The sequence below is a fragment of the Podarcis bocagei genome (genome assembly GCF_964188305.1).
Source record: "Podarcis bocagei genome assembly, chromosome: 11".
Taxonomy (NCBI): Eukaryota; Metazoa; Chordata; class Lepidosauria; order Squamata; family Lacertidae; genus Podarcis; species Podarcis bocagei.
In genome coordinates this window covers 46,231,765-46,248,189 of record NC_138136.1, presented here as the reverse complement: position 1 = coordinate 46,248,189, position 16,425 = coordinate 46,231,765, and the positions used below count along the sequence as shown (strand labels likewise).

General features: G+C 45.7%; 1 protein-coding gene across 1 annotated transcript in view; it reads right to left on the bottom strand.

Annotated features, from left to right (window-relative positions):
• Positions 1-16,425, bottom strand: part of OXCT1 (3-oxoacid CoA-transferase 1) — a 59,434-nt gene that overhangs the window by 13,701 nt on the left and 29,308 nt on the right. Inside the window, exons 9-13 of the mRNA XM_081213115.1 lie at positions 7,212-7,326; positions 6,303-6,397; positions 6,162-6,210; positions 5,287-5,359; positions 4,180-4,255 (exon numbers count right to left, since the gene is read on the bottom strand). Of these exons, the coding sequence (XP_081069241.1) occupies positions 4,180-4,255; positions 5,287-5,359; positions 6,162-6,210; positions 6,303-6,397; positions 7,212-7,326 (408 nt within the window). The remainder of the gene's footprint in view (positions 1-4,179; positions 4,256-5,286; positions 5,360-6,161; positions 6,211-6,302; positions 6,398-7,211; positions 7,327-16,425) is intronic.

Below are 16,425 nucleotides of genomic sequence, written 5' to 3'. Positions count from 1 at the left end.
ACACAAATGCGTAACGTAATAGCAAACAAAACAGTAATGCCTCCCCCCCCCTCCAAAACACACACAGAGAGAGCGAGAGGGCGCATCCCTTTGAGGTAATTGGTTCCACTGCAGAATTGCTCTTTCTTTCATGCCAATTTGGGAAATTAATTCCTCCTTAAAGCTTCATAGTCCAGTAGGAGAGCTGAAAATAATGCCAATATATTTCACGTCTGGCAAACCATGCGCCCCTTGGGCTTCAGATAGTACATAGGGAGACAAATCTAACAAGACCGGGACACAAATTTTCGCAGCCCTCTGCTGGGCCATTTACCAGAAGCAATGTATTTAGCGTTAGATCTGGAAGTGTATACTAGATTCTGACCAAACTAAGCCTCCTGGAGCAAAATATACATAGGAGGCCTGGTTTGGTCAGAATTGGGTATACACTTCCAGAGTTAAATCTAAATACATCACTTCCGGTAAATGAGCCACCATAGCTGCTAGAGGGCTGTGGAAATTTGTGTCCTGGGCTTTTTAGACTCTTCTTCCTATGCACTATCTGAAACCAAAGGGGCGCATTGGTTGGCAAATGTGAAATTCTTTTCAGCTCTCCTACCCCCTATTTAGGGTCTTGGCTTACACTGACCTCTAAAGATACAGTGGTACCTCAGGTTACACATGCTTCAGGTTACAGACGCTTCAGGTTACAGACTCCGCTAACCCAGAAATAGTACCTCGGGTTAAGAACTTTGCTTCAGGATGAGAACAGAAATCATGAGGCGGCGGCGGGAGGCCCCATTAGCTAAAGTGGTACCTCGGGTTAAGAACGGACCTCCTGAACGAATTAAATTCTTAACCTGAGGTACCACTGTAATAAATTGATGCATTCATTAATGTATCTGACTTTGCTTGTCTTGTGGCATCTATGGAAAACCAAATGCAAATACACACCCTGTAAAGGAGCGACATTTTTGACCACATCTGTGTCTTCTGGTAAGCCGCACCATGCATTCCTTCTTCTGACTCTGATAACTCTTAAGATAAGTAATCTTTAAAAGAGTTCCTGATACCCTCTTCCTCTCCGTTTACGGTAGCCAATGTGGTGTCTTTCAGGTGGTATTGGAATATGACTTCCATCATTGTACCCACCCCACACAAATGGGAGGCTCTCAACGCCTAAAAAATACCATGCATAATGTAACCCTATTTCTAGTTACATGGGACGTAAGTTTTGTTGTTGTTTAGTCATTTAGTTGTGTCCGACTCTTCGTGACCCCATGGACCAGAGCACACCAGGCACTCCTTTCTTCCACTGCCTCCCGCAGTTTGGTCAAAGGCATGCTGGTAGCTTCGAGAACACTGTCCAAGCATCTCTGTCATCCCCTTCTCCTTGTGCCCTCCATCTTTCCCAACATCAGGGTCTTTTCCAGGAAGTCTTCTCTTCTCATGAGGAGGCCAAAGTACTGGAGCCTCAGCTTCAGGATCTGTCCTTCCAATGAGCACTCAGGGCTGATTTCCTTCAGAATGGATAGGTTTGATCTTCTTGCAGTCCATGGGACTCTCAAGAGCCTCCTCCAGCACCATAATTCAAAAGCATCAATTCTTCAGCGATCAGCCTTCTTTATGGTCCAGCTCTCACTTCCATACATCACTACTGGAAAAACCATAGCTTTAACTATAGGGACCTTTGTTGGCAAGGTGATGTCTCTGCTTTTTAAGATGCTGTCTAGCTTTGTCATTTTAAGTTAGTCTACCATTTCTGAAGCGGAAGGGTCACGATGAGGTGACTTTCCCCCCACCCTGCAATATTTACTGGGGTTGCTGTGGAGATAAACAGGAAAGCAACTTTAAGGCCCTTTGCCAATAAGCACTACGAAGAAGCATTCAAGGAGGCTAGAAAGGGCTCTGCCTGGTTTCCTTGGGGTGCCTGCCGCCATGGTAGGTAGCCTCGTCATAAGGCATCTTCAGTAATATGGTTTTGCCCAGGAGAAGCAGCTGCCAGGAGCAGGCATTTCTCAAGAACCCCTTTCTGAATACAGGGAGAGCTGGTAAAAGTTGGCAGAAAGTTTGAAGCGTTTGCATGCCGACTGTAGAACTTTCCCCAAATTTATTCTTCAGGATTCATCAACAGTTAGCCTCAGGGCATCTGTCACTGGTTCAGTGGTTTATTTGCTGTTGCATCAGAGCAGCACCACCAGTATTTATGGTATTAATATTAATAAATCCCTAGGAGACCTCATCCATCACTTTTAATCTCTCCTCCAACTCCTACCCCATTGCTCTTAAAGTGTGATCTTCAAGGGCTCAGGGCTATTTTACCAATATAAAAGCATCATTAGTCAAAGAAACTACAGCCTCATATTCAACGTTTCTGTCGGGGGGGGAGGGGGTGTTCCACCCAGAAGAGCAACATAATTCATCGCAAAATGTACTTCTTGATGCAGCCGTTCCAGATAACTCATCACAAAAGAACCAGTTTAAAATTGTGCTTTGTGTTTGTTTTTTTACAAGATAGAACCAGCTAAAACAAAAAAAAAATCCACAGTAATTAGTGCTTCAAATACTATTAAGGAAAAATTGCTAGTGAACGTCAAGTCTTTTCAAAATGGACATACTACAGGGTTGGAAACACCTCCTGCAAATCGTAAAAATGATGGCTTCTGCATGTTTTATGTCAGAACGTATTATTTTCCTCCTATTTCAAATGAAGGTGTATCCCGTCTGAAAAGAGAGCTTCTTCAGATGCACGAATGGGCTCAATTATAGGGAAGCAGAGTTTTGACTATTCTCTTTCAAATGGAAGCTCCTGGTGCTGCTGTGTTGCAAAATGGTTTGGTCTTTCAAATCTGGAGGGTGAGGGTATAGGGGTAGGCTGGGGTCCCCCCCCCCATTATTTCAAAAATAATAGCCCCACTGTTCACATGGAGCTTAGCAGAGTATGAAAAGAATAATTTCATTCATACCTACATGCTTAGCCAGAAGTAAGCTTCATTAAGTTCAATGGGACATACTCCCAGACGTTGTGCAATTGTGTATAGGACTCCAGCCCAAGGCAGACTTTCTTTTAAGAAACTAGAGTATAGTGAGGATCTCAAACACTAACAGCAGGTTTACAGCAGGAGGAAATTGTGGCCATTCAGATCTTGCTGGACTCCAAGTCTAATAATCTCTGACCACTGGCCATGCTTGCTGGGGTTAATAGGAGTTGGACTCCCAACAAATATCTGAGCACATTCAAAGGACAGGTTAACTCTTAAGAAGCCATTGCTCTTTCAGATTCCAAGCAAAGCAAAGAGGGTCTAAATATTATGTTAGATTCATCTTTCGTTGGTCAAGCCTCAAGAGTGAACTAGACTATTTTTTCCAGGATCCCTAAATTGGTGTCAGGCGAGGCTGCATGAAAAGGCTTAACTGCTGAGAGTGAAATATCACAAGTTGCAAGTTCTCAGTGGGAGGGGAACAGACTCTGAACTACACTAAGAAAAGGAAATCCTTGCAATAAGAAAAAAACAGTTTTTTAAACAGCCCATATTATGGTGATGATGATGGTGGTGACTACATTACATGTGTGTTTACTTCTGGAAATTGATTTAATTCATTCTGTCACCTACATTTTAGGCTTTTGCCAATTTCTCTAATGAACAGCTGGATTCCTTGCTGTGCCTAGGAATGACAAGATTACAAAGTCGAGAACCAAAGATGTTTAGGGAAGGGCTGTGGCTCAATGGTGAAGCATCTGCCTTGAATGCAAAGGGTCTCAGGTTTGATCCCCAGCTCCTCCAGGTAAGGCCATCTGAAATCAGGAAGAACTACCAGTCATTTTAGACAATACTGAGCTAAATGGGCCAGTTATAAGACAGCTTCCAATGCTCAATTGGTAGGTGAAGGTTACTAGCCCGTTCTCTACTTTGATTACACAATAACATGTTTTGTTAGAAGGAGTCGTGAGCACCCACCCTGTTCTTCCGAGAACTTATGAACTGATGCTGGATTTTTTTATATGTAAAAAAAGGAAGAAGTTGTTCTTCAATTACAGAACAAAAACAAAGCATTGGGATCATTGCATGCATCCAAAAGGAGTCATTTTTACTATTGTTGAGAACACATCATTTCAGTGAAATGCAAAGACGCTTCTAATCACTTCGAATAAAATGCATGATGCAAATATATAATAAGGACGCTTCTCCATCTACTTACAGGAATCATCCAGTTGGCTAGATCACCATATTTAGACACCTGCATCGCTCCAAGCATTGTCAGATTAACATGTCCCCTGATAAAAGGAACAAAGAAAGAAACGAGCACGCTTTTGGCATCAGAAATTCTGGCACAGTTTTTGTTTGTTCCATCTACAAGCCCTCTAACCATTCCTGAACAGTAAAATGGTAAAGGGACCCCTGACCATTAGGTCCAGTCGTGGCCGACTCTGGGGTTGCGGCACTCATCTTGCTTTACTGGCCGAGGGAGCCAGCGTGCAGCTTCTGGGTCATGTGTCCAGCATGACTAAGCCGCTTCTGGCGAACCAGAGCAGCGCATGGAAACGCCGTTTACCTTCCCGCCAGAGCGGTACCTATTTATCTACTTGTACTGGGACGTGCTTTCGAACTGCTAGGTTGGCAGGAGCAGGAACCGAGCAACGGGAGCTCACTCCGTCGCGGGGATTCGAACCGCCGACCTTCTGATCAGCAAGTCCTAGGCTCTGTGGTTTAACCCACAGCACCACCCGCATCCCAACAGTACCTCTCTATAAAAGCAAGGGCAGAAAAATAGCTTAAAAATCAAGCGCCGCTGGATAGCTGTGAGACTAAAATCCCATGCACGTTGAGGCTGCCATCTTATACCCACTTACCAAGGAGTAAGATCCATTGAATTCTAAGGCAGATATAAGGGTAGTGTCATTACCTGGGATTATGTCCCACTGAACTCAGCGGCCTGGGATAATTATCTACATGTCAAACTTGGTACCATTCGGCATTTGCTAAACAACACACCAAGGCGGTAAAAACAAAACATCACTGCACAGCCTGTACCACAAAATCACCCTTAATACTCTGTTCATACAACACAAAAGATTAGTACAAAAAAAGTGTTGGCCTGACAACTGACAGCACCAGCCGAGTTGACTATTTTGAGTTCGATACCCAGCTGCTAAATCTATTGAGTTCCAACACCCAGCTACTAATTATTTTGCTGTTTCGCAGAAGACTGACGGATAGTCACTTTGGTGTGGGTTACTAATAAGTTTAGGCACCAGCTGGGCCTGTGCTCTTGACATTTAGCAAATTAGGTTTTTTCATTACATACCCTCGAATCATTGCAAAAGATTCATCGCTAGAGAAGTAGGAAGCCCCTGGTAGCACGGTGACCGTCTCTTTGCCTGTAGAAGAAACTCGGTGTTAAGTTTGCTATGGCCAACAGGCAAAATCCCAGGGTGGTGCTGGGAATCGATGTTGTCTGTGTCGCCCCACAAGGCTTCACAAAGTTTCTACTCTTTTTTTCCGGGGCCGGGGTGGAGGTGAGGAAAACAGAAAGACAAAAGCAATAAAACACAAATGACAAGAGTCCCTCCAAACTTCAAGTAGACTCTTCCAAGGGAGAATGCTTGCGAACGAAGATCCTTGCCAGTGACTCTGATAAAATTTTGTGACATTCCCTTAGACACAGATTATATATATATGTATATATATATATAGTGACATTCCCTTATATACGAATATATATATATGAATGTCTCTGGCATGCTGGCTCTTAAGTAAACTTTAATTTCTCTGCAACCTTTTAAAAAATATATATTTTTAAAGGTTGCAGAGAAATTAAAGCTTACTTAAGAGCCAGCATGCCAGAGACATTCAAATGCTGCACAGTTGTACCTTGGATCTCAAATGCCTTGGCTCCCAAACAAATCAGCTCCCGAACAATTGAAACCCAGAAGTGAGTGTTCCGCTTTTTGAATGATTTTCAGAAGCCGAACATCCGGCACGGCTTCTGATTGGCTGCAGGAACTTCCTGCAGCCAATCAGGAGCTGCACTTTGGTTTCCAAACATTTTGGAAGTCTATCTGAAGCTATCTGAAGCTGTCCATGGTTCTGTTTCCCTGCTTTCCTCTCCCACCTCCCCATTAACTTCTTGAAGGAAGGGCAGTATAAATATGCGAAAGGAAGACAAAAATCGGGTTTAACCTGCATTGATGAGGTCAGGGTCAACTTCGCTTTCAGATGGGTAAGGTCCCTAGTTAAAATACAAAACAAACACTTGCATTAACTTTCCAGTCAAACGGTTGTGTTGTGTATTGATTCCCGTTGCCTGTGTCCCATTCTTACCAAGCCAAGGACTCCATTTTCACTCTGTAGATGAACAGTTATATCTGGACTGATGAAGTTGCTGGCAAGCAGTGGGATTCCAATACCCAGGTTAGCTTAAACAGATTGGTCAAGGTTAAACAGATCCAAGTTCTTTATTCTGTACATGGATTTATTTATTTTATTTTATTTTTGATAATTTTTTATTAATTTTCATTAATACACATACACTCATTACACATCTATACATCCCACATATACCTTTAGCTCTGCCGAGCTTCGGACTTCCCTCCATCCCTTCGGTAAGTATCATATAGTTTTTTACCTCGCGTATTTTATTTGTTACTGTTTTGTCATGTGCTGTTAGAGTTATTCTAACCCTGCCAGTGTCTTTAAGTTTTTACAATTTTCTCCTATATACACCAAATATTTACTCCAACTTTCACAAAACTTTTCATCCTGATCTCGTATTCTTCCCGACAATCTAGCCAGTTCTGCGTAATTCATCATTTTAACCTGCCATTCCATGATAGTAGGATTTACATCTGTTTTCCAGTTCTGAGCCAACACAGTTCTTGCTGCTGTTATGACGTAAAGAGGTTTTTATCCTTCTTTTTAATTTCCTTCCCTGTCAATCCCAATAGAAAGGCTTTGGGGGTTTTTAAAAAAAGTATACTTAAAAACTTTTTTAAGCTCATTGTAAACAGATTCCCAGAAACCCTTCACCACATGTGGTAGAGATCTCCCTCTGCCTCTCCACATTTCCAGCACTTCTTATTTTTCAATCTGTACATCTTTGCCAGTTTTGCCGGCGTGAGATGCCATCTATATATCATTTTCCATATATTGTACATGAATTTATTTAATTCAAATGCGCCTCAAAAATAATTTTTTAAAAAAGTGACTGCATTCCACACAGCCAAAGGATACCGTACATGCCATCCTCGAATTCAAGGGCCGCTCGCCTGATGATCCTCTCCCTTACGTTATCGCCATCTTTCTTCTGCTTGCCTTTGCTATCTTCAGCTTTGCGTAGCGACAACCTCTAGAAAAGCAAGCAGAGTGAAAAGGGTGGTGACAGCTGTACTCTTTCGTGGAACATTAAGGACTAGCATATATTATATCACAGTTGGCAAAGGCAGACCTCAGACACCCTGAAGCAGTAAGAAATATTTTTAAGATGGCCTGGGTTGGTTTACGCTAAACACTGGCCTGATCTGCGCATAACGTAAACAAAGAGAAACATTTGCAGTAAATAAGAGAGGCGACCTGGAGGTCCTATATTTACGGTAAGCTCTCTGCAGGTGTCCCTTTGCCTGTTTGCACTCAGAGTCAAACCAGGTGGCAAATTCCGTTAACCTTTTTGTGGCAGTATTTTTGATCACAGTTGTTAAGTGTAGTTTCAGCCTTTCTGTGAGTGTCTTGAATAGTTTCATGGCCTCAGCAGCAGAGTTAGCCGATATAATCGCAGTATGGATGTCCTTTAGCTCAGCCGTTTGAAGAAGGTGAGTCAGGGCTGCGTTCAGGAGGGGGGACCATTTGATTCTTTTAGCTGCGGATATGCCAAGATTTGCATTAGGGATATATTGCAGTTTTACGATAGAATTGTTGTGGAGCGGACCTGCAAAAGTCAGAGTTAAGAGTAAGTGGTCGCTTTCAATGTTACAGCCCACTTGGAACTCCGTGACAAACTTGCAAATCTTGAGATTAAGATATAATCTATGACACTACTGCCAAACTTTGTGAATTGGATTTATTTCCCAGGGCGATCCCTCTCTATATTGGTGTTTAATATTAGCAGGTCCTTCCGCTTTGCGGCCTGGGCTAAGTAAAGTCCTGGGTAGTTGCATCTAAGATCTTTAGAAAGGCGGGCAGTGCCTGTATCTAAATGGATGTCAGAGTCCAGAAACTGGTTGTAGGGGGTGTATGAGCTGTGATCATTAGCACCCATGCGTGCGTTGAAATCTCCACCAATAATGAGCAGAACAACAGGATGGATGGATGGATTCGAGAGACTCTATATAGGACTCTAAATCTGCCCAAGTGGCGTTAATTGTAGATTTTTTCTGGCAAGGAGGTATATAGACGTTGACCAGCAATAAAGAGGCTCTCCTTAGTTTGAGTAGGAATTTCCTTTTCTGCATATACTGTAATGTTTTGCTGTTGCTATGGCCATTGGTTAATGCGAATAAAGTTTTATCTTTCTAACGTAAACCAAGCTATTGCTTATTGTGGACAAGCAAGTGTGCCAGAGCCCAGAAAGACAGCAATTGCTGTTCTGTTTCCCCTTGCACCAATGCCAACTCAGCTCACCACCTTTCTGAGTATAGACTTCTCCACAAACTTTACCCAGCAGGTCATGTAAAGAAACTACCTTATACCAGGTCAAATGATTTGTCCCTCTGGCCCAGGGGTAGGTGGAGCCAGAGTAAAACAAAAAGAACAGAGCAACCTCGTTTTCATTCCCTTTCTCCATTTCCTCCCCATCATGCAAGGTTGCTAGAGGAGGGACATCTTGTTCTGGTCAGAATTTCACCCATTTTGGTACAGACATCCCACTCGGTTTCCGTCCAGTCTTCCACCACACACATGAAGTTAGGGCAATGGCCACAGGCTGCCCCCAGAGACTGGGGCTTGAGAAACTGACACCTTCTAGTTACAAACATGTGCCTACTTAAAGGTAAAGGGACCCCTGACCATTAGGTCCAGTTGTGACCGACTTTGGGGTTGCGGCACTCATCTCGCTTTATTGGCCGAGGGAGCCGGCATACAGCTTCTGGGTCATGTAGCCAGCATGACTAAGCCGCTTCTGGTGAACCAGAGCAGCGCACGGAAATGCTGTTTTCCTTCCCGCCGGAGTGGTACCTATTTATCTACTTGCACTTTGGCGTGCTTTTGAACTGCTAGGTTGGCAGGAGCTGAGACAGAGCAACAGGAGCTCACCCCATCACAGGGATTCGAACCACCGACCTTCTGATCGGCAAGTCCTAGGCTCTGAGGTTAAACCCACAGTGCCACCCGTGTCCCTGTGCCTACTTAGGGGTGTACAAATTTGTCATTTTCGGTTCTCTAAGTTTCCCCTTTTCCCTCAGTCTTAAACTCAGTTCTCTAGATTTCCACAACAATTTGTGCATTAAAAAAAAATCCTCATGAAAATTTCACCAGCATTCACTGCTTATTTCTGCTATGTTTGTGTGCAGTCCTGACTCAATACACACATTCAGGCAAAGCCATCTTCCCTAACTTACTGCATTTTTTGCACATTGTTTCTTTATTTTGCATCGCAAAATTCGGAGAAGTGCAAACTTCATAGGCTAGCGGCATTTCCATTTGCCTATCCGTTCAAGAAATTCAAATTAGCTTCTCATTAGAATGCCAACAAGATCAAACGCCTCTTCCATTCCTTAGCACCAGCCACTCACTTACACGATGAATTATACTCTACCTTTTAGGGAAACTTTCTAAGTTATAGAAAAACACTGAGCTATATGGACCCTCCCCAAACCAACTGCTGTGAACACAGCCTTTGGGTGAGTGAACGACACACTTGCCTGGTCCTTCCTCAGGTTATGCCTGAGCAACAGAAGCCCATTTCACCAAGGCAGCACTGCTAAGGGAAAGTCTCTTCCAGCTTCTGCTGCAAAACCAAAGTGCTGCTCCAGGTTGCCATCTGCTGTTACCGTTTCATACAGCATGCCAACTCCTTCCTAACCCAACGAAGGGCTGACATTAAAAAACACACACATTATCAATGGTGGATCAGGGCAGGTAAGACACCACCACTGGTACTCCCCATTATCCGAACCCACATGTGCAAGAAGCCTTTTCCAGAGTGAAACTGAAGCAGACTTGTCAAAAGAGCAGAAGAAACTATTTATGTACGCTACAACAGCGGCTAGGATATTACTAGCCCAAAAATGGAAAGATGACAAGATACCAACGAAAGAAGAATGGCAAGAAAAACTGATGGAATATGCTGAAATGGTGAAGCTAACTGGAAAACTTAAGAGACAAGGACAATAGAGATTTCAAAAAAGACTGGGAACCGTTTATGTTGTATTACAGAAACACCGTAAAGAAGTGGACTCACTAGCAGGGTTTGAGTAAACACAATTAAGAAAACAAACACAGAAGCTAAGATGTAATAATTGGAAAATAATGAAGTGTAAGATGTAATGTGAAAAGAATTATGGTATAAAAATGATAAGAATATAATAATATTTAATTTAAAGATTACAATATTAGAATCATAGAATCATAGAGTTGGAAGAGACCACAAGGGCCATCGAGTCCAACCCCCTGCCAAGCAGGAAACACCATCAGAGCACTCCTGACATATAGTTGTCAAGCCTCTGCTTAAAGACCTCCAAAGTAGGAGACTCCACCACACTCCTTGGCAGCAAATTCCACTGGCGAACAGCTCTTACTGTCAGGAAGTTCTTCCTAATGTTTAGGTGGAATCTTCTTTCTTGTAGTTTGAATCCATTGCTCCATGTCCACTTCTCTGGAGCAGCAGAAAACAACCTTTCTTCCTCCTCTATGTGACATCCTTTTATATACAGTGGTGCCCCGCAAGACGAACGCCTCGCAAGACGGAAAACCCGCTAGACGAAAGGGTTTTCCGTTTTGGAGGCGCTTCGCAAAACGAATTTCCCTATGGGCTTGCTTCGCAAGACGAAAGCCCATAGGGAAATCTCTGGGACAGCGGGGAAGCGCAGCGCATTTAGAAGCGCTCGGGGAAAGCAGCGCACTTCGCTGCTTTCCCCGGAGTGCTTTTAAATGCGGGCGGCTGGGAGGGAATCCCTTGGCCCCGCGCGGGACTTCCCGAAGCTCTTTTTAAGTCCGGCGGGGGGCCAAGGGATTCCTTCCCAGCCGCCCGCTTTTAAAAGCACTCTGGGCAAAGCAGCGCACTTCGCTGCTTTGCCCAGAGTGCTTTTAAATGCGGGCGGCTGGGAGGGAATCCCTTGGCCCCCCGCGGGACTTCCCGAAGCTCTTTTTAAGTCCGGCGGGGGGCCAAGGGATTCCTTCCCAGCCGCCTGCGTTTAAAAGCACTCCGGGGAAAGCAGCGCACTTCGCTGCTTTCCCCGGAGTGCTTTTAAATGCAGGCGGCTGGGAGGGAATCCCTTGGCCCCCCGCGGGACTTCCCGAAGCACTTTTGAAGTCCGGCGGGGGTCCAAGGGATTCCCTCACCGCCGCCCGCCTTTAGAAGCGCTTGGGGGAACACCTGCCCCAGTCGCCCCACTTCGGAACAGCTTTCCGAAGTGGGGCGGGGGGCGGGGACACCTGCCACCGCCCCCCCCACTTCGGAACAGCTTTCCGAAGTGGGGCGGGGGGGCGGGGACACCTGTCCCATCCGCCCCACTTCGGAACAGCTTTCCGAAGTGGGGCGGGGGGGCGGGGACACCTGCCGCCGCCGCCCCACTTCGGAACAGCTTTCAGAAGTGGGGCGTGGGGGCGGGGACACCTGCCGCCGCCGCCCCACTTCGGAACAGCTTTCCGAAGTGGGGCGGGGGGGGCGGGGACACCTGCCACCGCCCCCCCCCACTTCGGAACAGCTTTCCGAAGTGGGGCGGGGGGGCGGGGACACCTGTCCCATCCGCCCCACTTCGGAACAGCTTTCCGAAGTGGGGCGGGGGGGCGGGGACACCTGCCGCCGCCGCCCCACTTCGGAACAGCTTTCAGAAGTGGGGCGTGGGGGCGGGGACACCTGCCGCCGCCGCCCCACTTCGGAACAGCTTTCCGAAGTGGGGCGGGGGGGCGGGGACACCTGCCGCCGCCGCCCCACTTCGGAACAGCTTTCCGAAGTGGGGCGGGGGGGGCGGGGACACCTGTCCCATCCGCCCCACTTCGGAAAGCTGTTCCGAAGTGGGGCGGGGGGCGGGGACACCTTCTGAAGGCGGGCAGGGGGCGAAAGTCTTTGTCCCCCCTGCCTGCCTTCCCAGGGGCTTTTAAATCGCCCCGGACAGCGGAGAAGTCCTCCGCTGTCCGGGGCGATTTTAAAATGCCGCCCGCCAGCATTTTAAGATAGCCCCGCACAGCGGAGAAGTCCTCCGCTGTCCCAGGGTTTTTTAAAATGCTGGGGGTGGGAAGAAAAGCCCTTGTCCCCCCCCCCCCCAGTCTTCAGAAGAGGTCCGGGGACAGACTGTCCCCGGACCTGGTCTGAAGGCGGTTTCCCTAGGAACGCATTAATTGATTTTCAATGCATTCCTATGGGAAACCGTGCATCGCAAGACGAAAAACCCGCAAGACGAAGAGACTTGCGGAACGAATTAATTTCGTCTTGCGAGGCACCACTGTATTTGAACATGGCTATCATATCACCCCTTAACCTCCTCTTCTCCAGGCTAAACATGCCCAGCTCCCTTAGCCGTTCCTCATAAGGCATCGTTTCCAGGCCTTTGACCATTTTAGTTGCCCTCCTCTGGACACGTTCCAGTTTGTCAGTGTCCTTATTGAACTGTGGTGCCCAGAACTGGACACAGTACTCCAGGTGAGGTCTGACCAGAGCAGAATACAGTGGCACTATTACTTCCCTTGATTTAGATGCTATACTCCTATTGATGCAGCCCAGAATTGCATTGGCTTTTTTAGCTGCCGCGTCACACTGTTGACTCATGTCAAGTTTGTAGTCAACCAAGACTCCTAGATCCTTTTCACATGTACTGCTCTCAAGCCAGGTGTCACCCATCTTGTATTTGTGCCTCTCATTTTTTTTGCCCAAGTGCAATACTTTACATTTCTCCCTGTTAAAATTCATCTTGTTTGTTTTTGCCCAGTTCTCTAATCTGTCAAGGTCGTTTTGAAGTGTGATCCTGTCCTCTGGGGTGTTAGCCACCCCTCCCAGTTTGGTGTCATCTGCAAATTTGATCAGGATGCCCTTGAGTCCATCATGGTAGAATAAAATAAGCAGAAGAAGCATATATTTAAAGAACCAGAAGAGGAAGTTAAGGGAAGTCACAGGAGGGGGGAGATTGGGAATTATATGGTTTTTTTTTCTTTGTGATAATGGTGGTTGTAATGAATCTAAAATTGTAAAATTAATAAAAAATATTTTATTTTTTTAAAAGTGTGAAACTGAAGCAGAATGAGGCAGTAAAAGTTAAGAATTCTAAGATCAGTGAGAAAAAAATGAAAACCAAGAAAAACAATGAATCAGACACAGAATGAATGCTAAGTAGCAACAGCAGCAGTGCTTTATTAAAATTAATAATAAATAATCAGCAATGCCGCTGATTTCATCTTCTTCTGAAGATAACGCCTCTGGCAGTACACATTTGCATGAATTCACCGGAAGTTTGGAGTAAACATTCAGCAGCTCCCAAGCCAAAAATGGATGGCTTGGAAAGATGTGAATTGGCCCAATAAGCAGAGCTCAGTGCTTCAACAGAAGTTGGAATAAGCTCCCCAACATCCCGGGGGAATCGGTACATTTGAAGTGCTTCCGCTTAGGACCAGTGGTTTTAAAAATCCTTCAGAGTTTTTCATTTATCTTCGTTGCTTAAATAAACCCCTGCCCTATTTCACTTTCCAGGCACATGGCTTTCATTTGGCAGAACAGAGAGAGAGGGAGAAATTACACATCTTTACATTCTCCCTCCAGGGCACTCCTGCATGCATCTCAGAACTGGAAGTGGAAGCCTGGAAGCAGCAAGACTGCTACCAGGATGCTTATACAGTGGTACCTTGGTTCTCGAACAGAATCCATTCCGGAAGACTGTTTGACTTCTGAAAATGTTCAAAAACCAAGGAACAGCTTCCGATTGGCTGCAGGAGCTTCCTGCACTCAATCGGAAGCCATGGAAGCCGCGTCGGATGGCTTCCCAAAATAGTTTGCAAAGCGGAACACCTACTTCCAGGTTTGCGGTGTCAGGGAATCAAAACATTCGAGTCACAAGGCGTTCGAGAACCAAGGTACGACTGTATACTGTATCCATGAAGCACCAAGGCTTCTGAATCTAAAACTCTGACTTGCATCTTGGCCCAAGTCTCTGCTTCTTCTCACTTTTGAAACTGAGGCATAAAGAAAACGCGAAGATATGTTTAATAGCAGCTTAAATCGGAATTAGGCTTCCCTTGGGATGTTTGGCTCTCCCAGCCAGAGCCAGGCTAGATATTACAGCCATAATTATTCCTCTCCTAATATGATAAACTATCTTCCTTTTCCAGGCACTCTAAGCTAAATCTGCTTTATACTGGAACCCTCACTCCGCACTCGGGTGGATAACCGCATTCCGTCCAAGACCAATTTACATTTGAAGAAGCGAGCCCAGAGCCTCCAAGGTAGATGCAATTTTTATAGGCACTCTCACTCTTAAGACAGTAAACAGAGGAGCTTGCCGTTTCATCGCCTGTTTTGACAAGGCAGATCCCTAGAAGGATTACAAAACTCAGCAGACCAAAATTAATCCCTGCTGTAACTTTGGTCTAGACGATATAAAACACTTAAAAACGAGGTTGGGGGGGGGGAGGAGTGGCGTCGTAGGGAGGGAGGGGAGAAGCCGGTCTGGAGAACAGGAGAAAAACTGAAAACAATCATGGCTTGGCTATGCAGTAACGAAGATCTATACCCAGCCTCCTATCGGGCTGAAGAAGAATCAGGAATAATATTTGATGCTTAGCCTCAAAAGGAAAAGGTAAGCAGTGCTATCGTTCAGCACACGTAAGATGCATTTAATTATTTATTATCTCTCTCTCTCCCTTCCTTCCTTCCTTCCTGGAGCTCAAAGTGACATATATGGAGGTTCCAAAATGGTCTCCTGTCCAGGTACCGGTCAGACCCTGATCTGCTTATCTTCAGCAAGGTGGCTGCATCATATGCCCTTAGGACCTTGCCTTGGAACCAAAGCACTAAAACAAGAGTTTTATCACAAGGGTCGGTTTTTCAAGTTTTCTATGTTCAGGTATCCATTCTTAAGGAAATCAGCCCTGAGTATCACTGGAAGGACAGATCCTGAAGCTGAGGCTCCAAGACTTTGGCCACCTCATGAGAAGAGAAGACTCCCTGGGAAAGACCCTGATGTTGAGAATGATTGAGGGCACAAGGATAAGGGGACGACAGAGGACGAGATGGTTGGCCAGTGTTTTCGAAGCTACCAGCATGAGTTTGACCAAACTGCGGGAGGCGGTGGAAGACAGGAGTGCCTGGCGAGCTCTGGTCCATGGGGTCACGAAGAGTCGGACACGACTAAACGACTAAACAACAACAACAACAAATGTTCAGGCAAAGCTTTCCCTATGGATATGCCTGCTGAGGAACGGTTCCGTATCTGCCACAGACCCCTTGTGCACTGCAACGAGTTCTGAGGCAGGTTATATAGAGGGTGTGCAAATTGATGTGAGACACTGCCCTGGTGTTCCTTCCCAATTCAAGCTTTTTTTTGCCTCAATCTATCCATGGAGCTGCCTTATACAGGGAGTCACAACATGGGTCCATTTATTTTTTTATTATTTTACATTATATATTTCCACCAGGTAGGTCTCAAAGCGGCTGCCAACAATAAAAATAGACACTGCGCAAAATTTTAAACATAACTTAAACCTCCAAAACACAGTTAATACTGACTGGCAGGGGCTTTCCGGAGTTTCAGCCAGGGGTTTCTCTCTCTACAGTTGCTGGAGATTGCCATGGACTAAACCTTTTTGCATGTAACTCATGAGCGCCAGTTCTGAATCGCACCTCTTCCCTAATCTCAGCGTTCCTCGCAAAACAGTATGGAAACCACTTCTAATAATAGGTCAACAGAATCGTAAGAAATGAAAGCCACCTGGCCCTACCACCAGCAACATGAAACACAATTATCTGCTGAACAGGCTTCCAAAGGATCCCCTCTTGGCATGAGGTAGTCAGGTTGGTACCTTCCAAAATATCCTGTCATTCCTGACCATTTGTCATGCTGGCTGGGAGCAACTGAAGTTGGCTACCCCCCCCCCAAAAGGTCACTCAAATGACACCCATTCTCCTGAGAAGAGGTGTGCACTTGCAGAGACAAGAGCTCTAGCTGGCTTAAGTAAAGGTAAAGGTAAATGGACCCCTGACCATTAGGTCCAGTCGTGACCGACTCTGGGGTTGCGGCGCTCATCTTGCTCTATAGGCCAAGGGAGCCAGTGTTTGTCTGCAGACAGCTTCCAGGTCATGTGGCCAGCA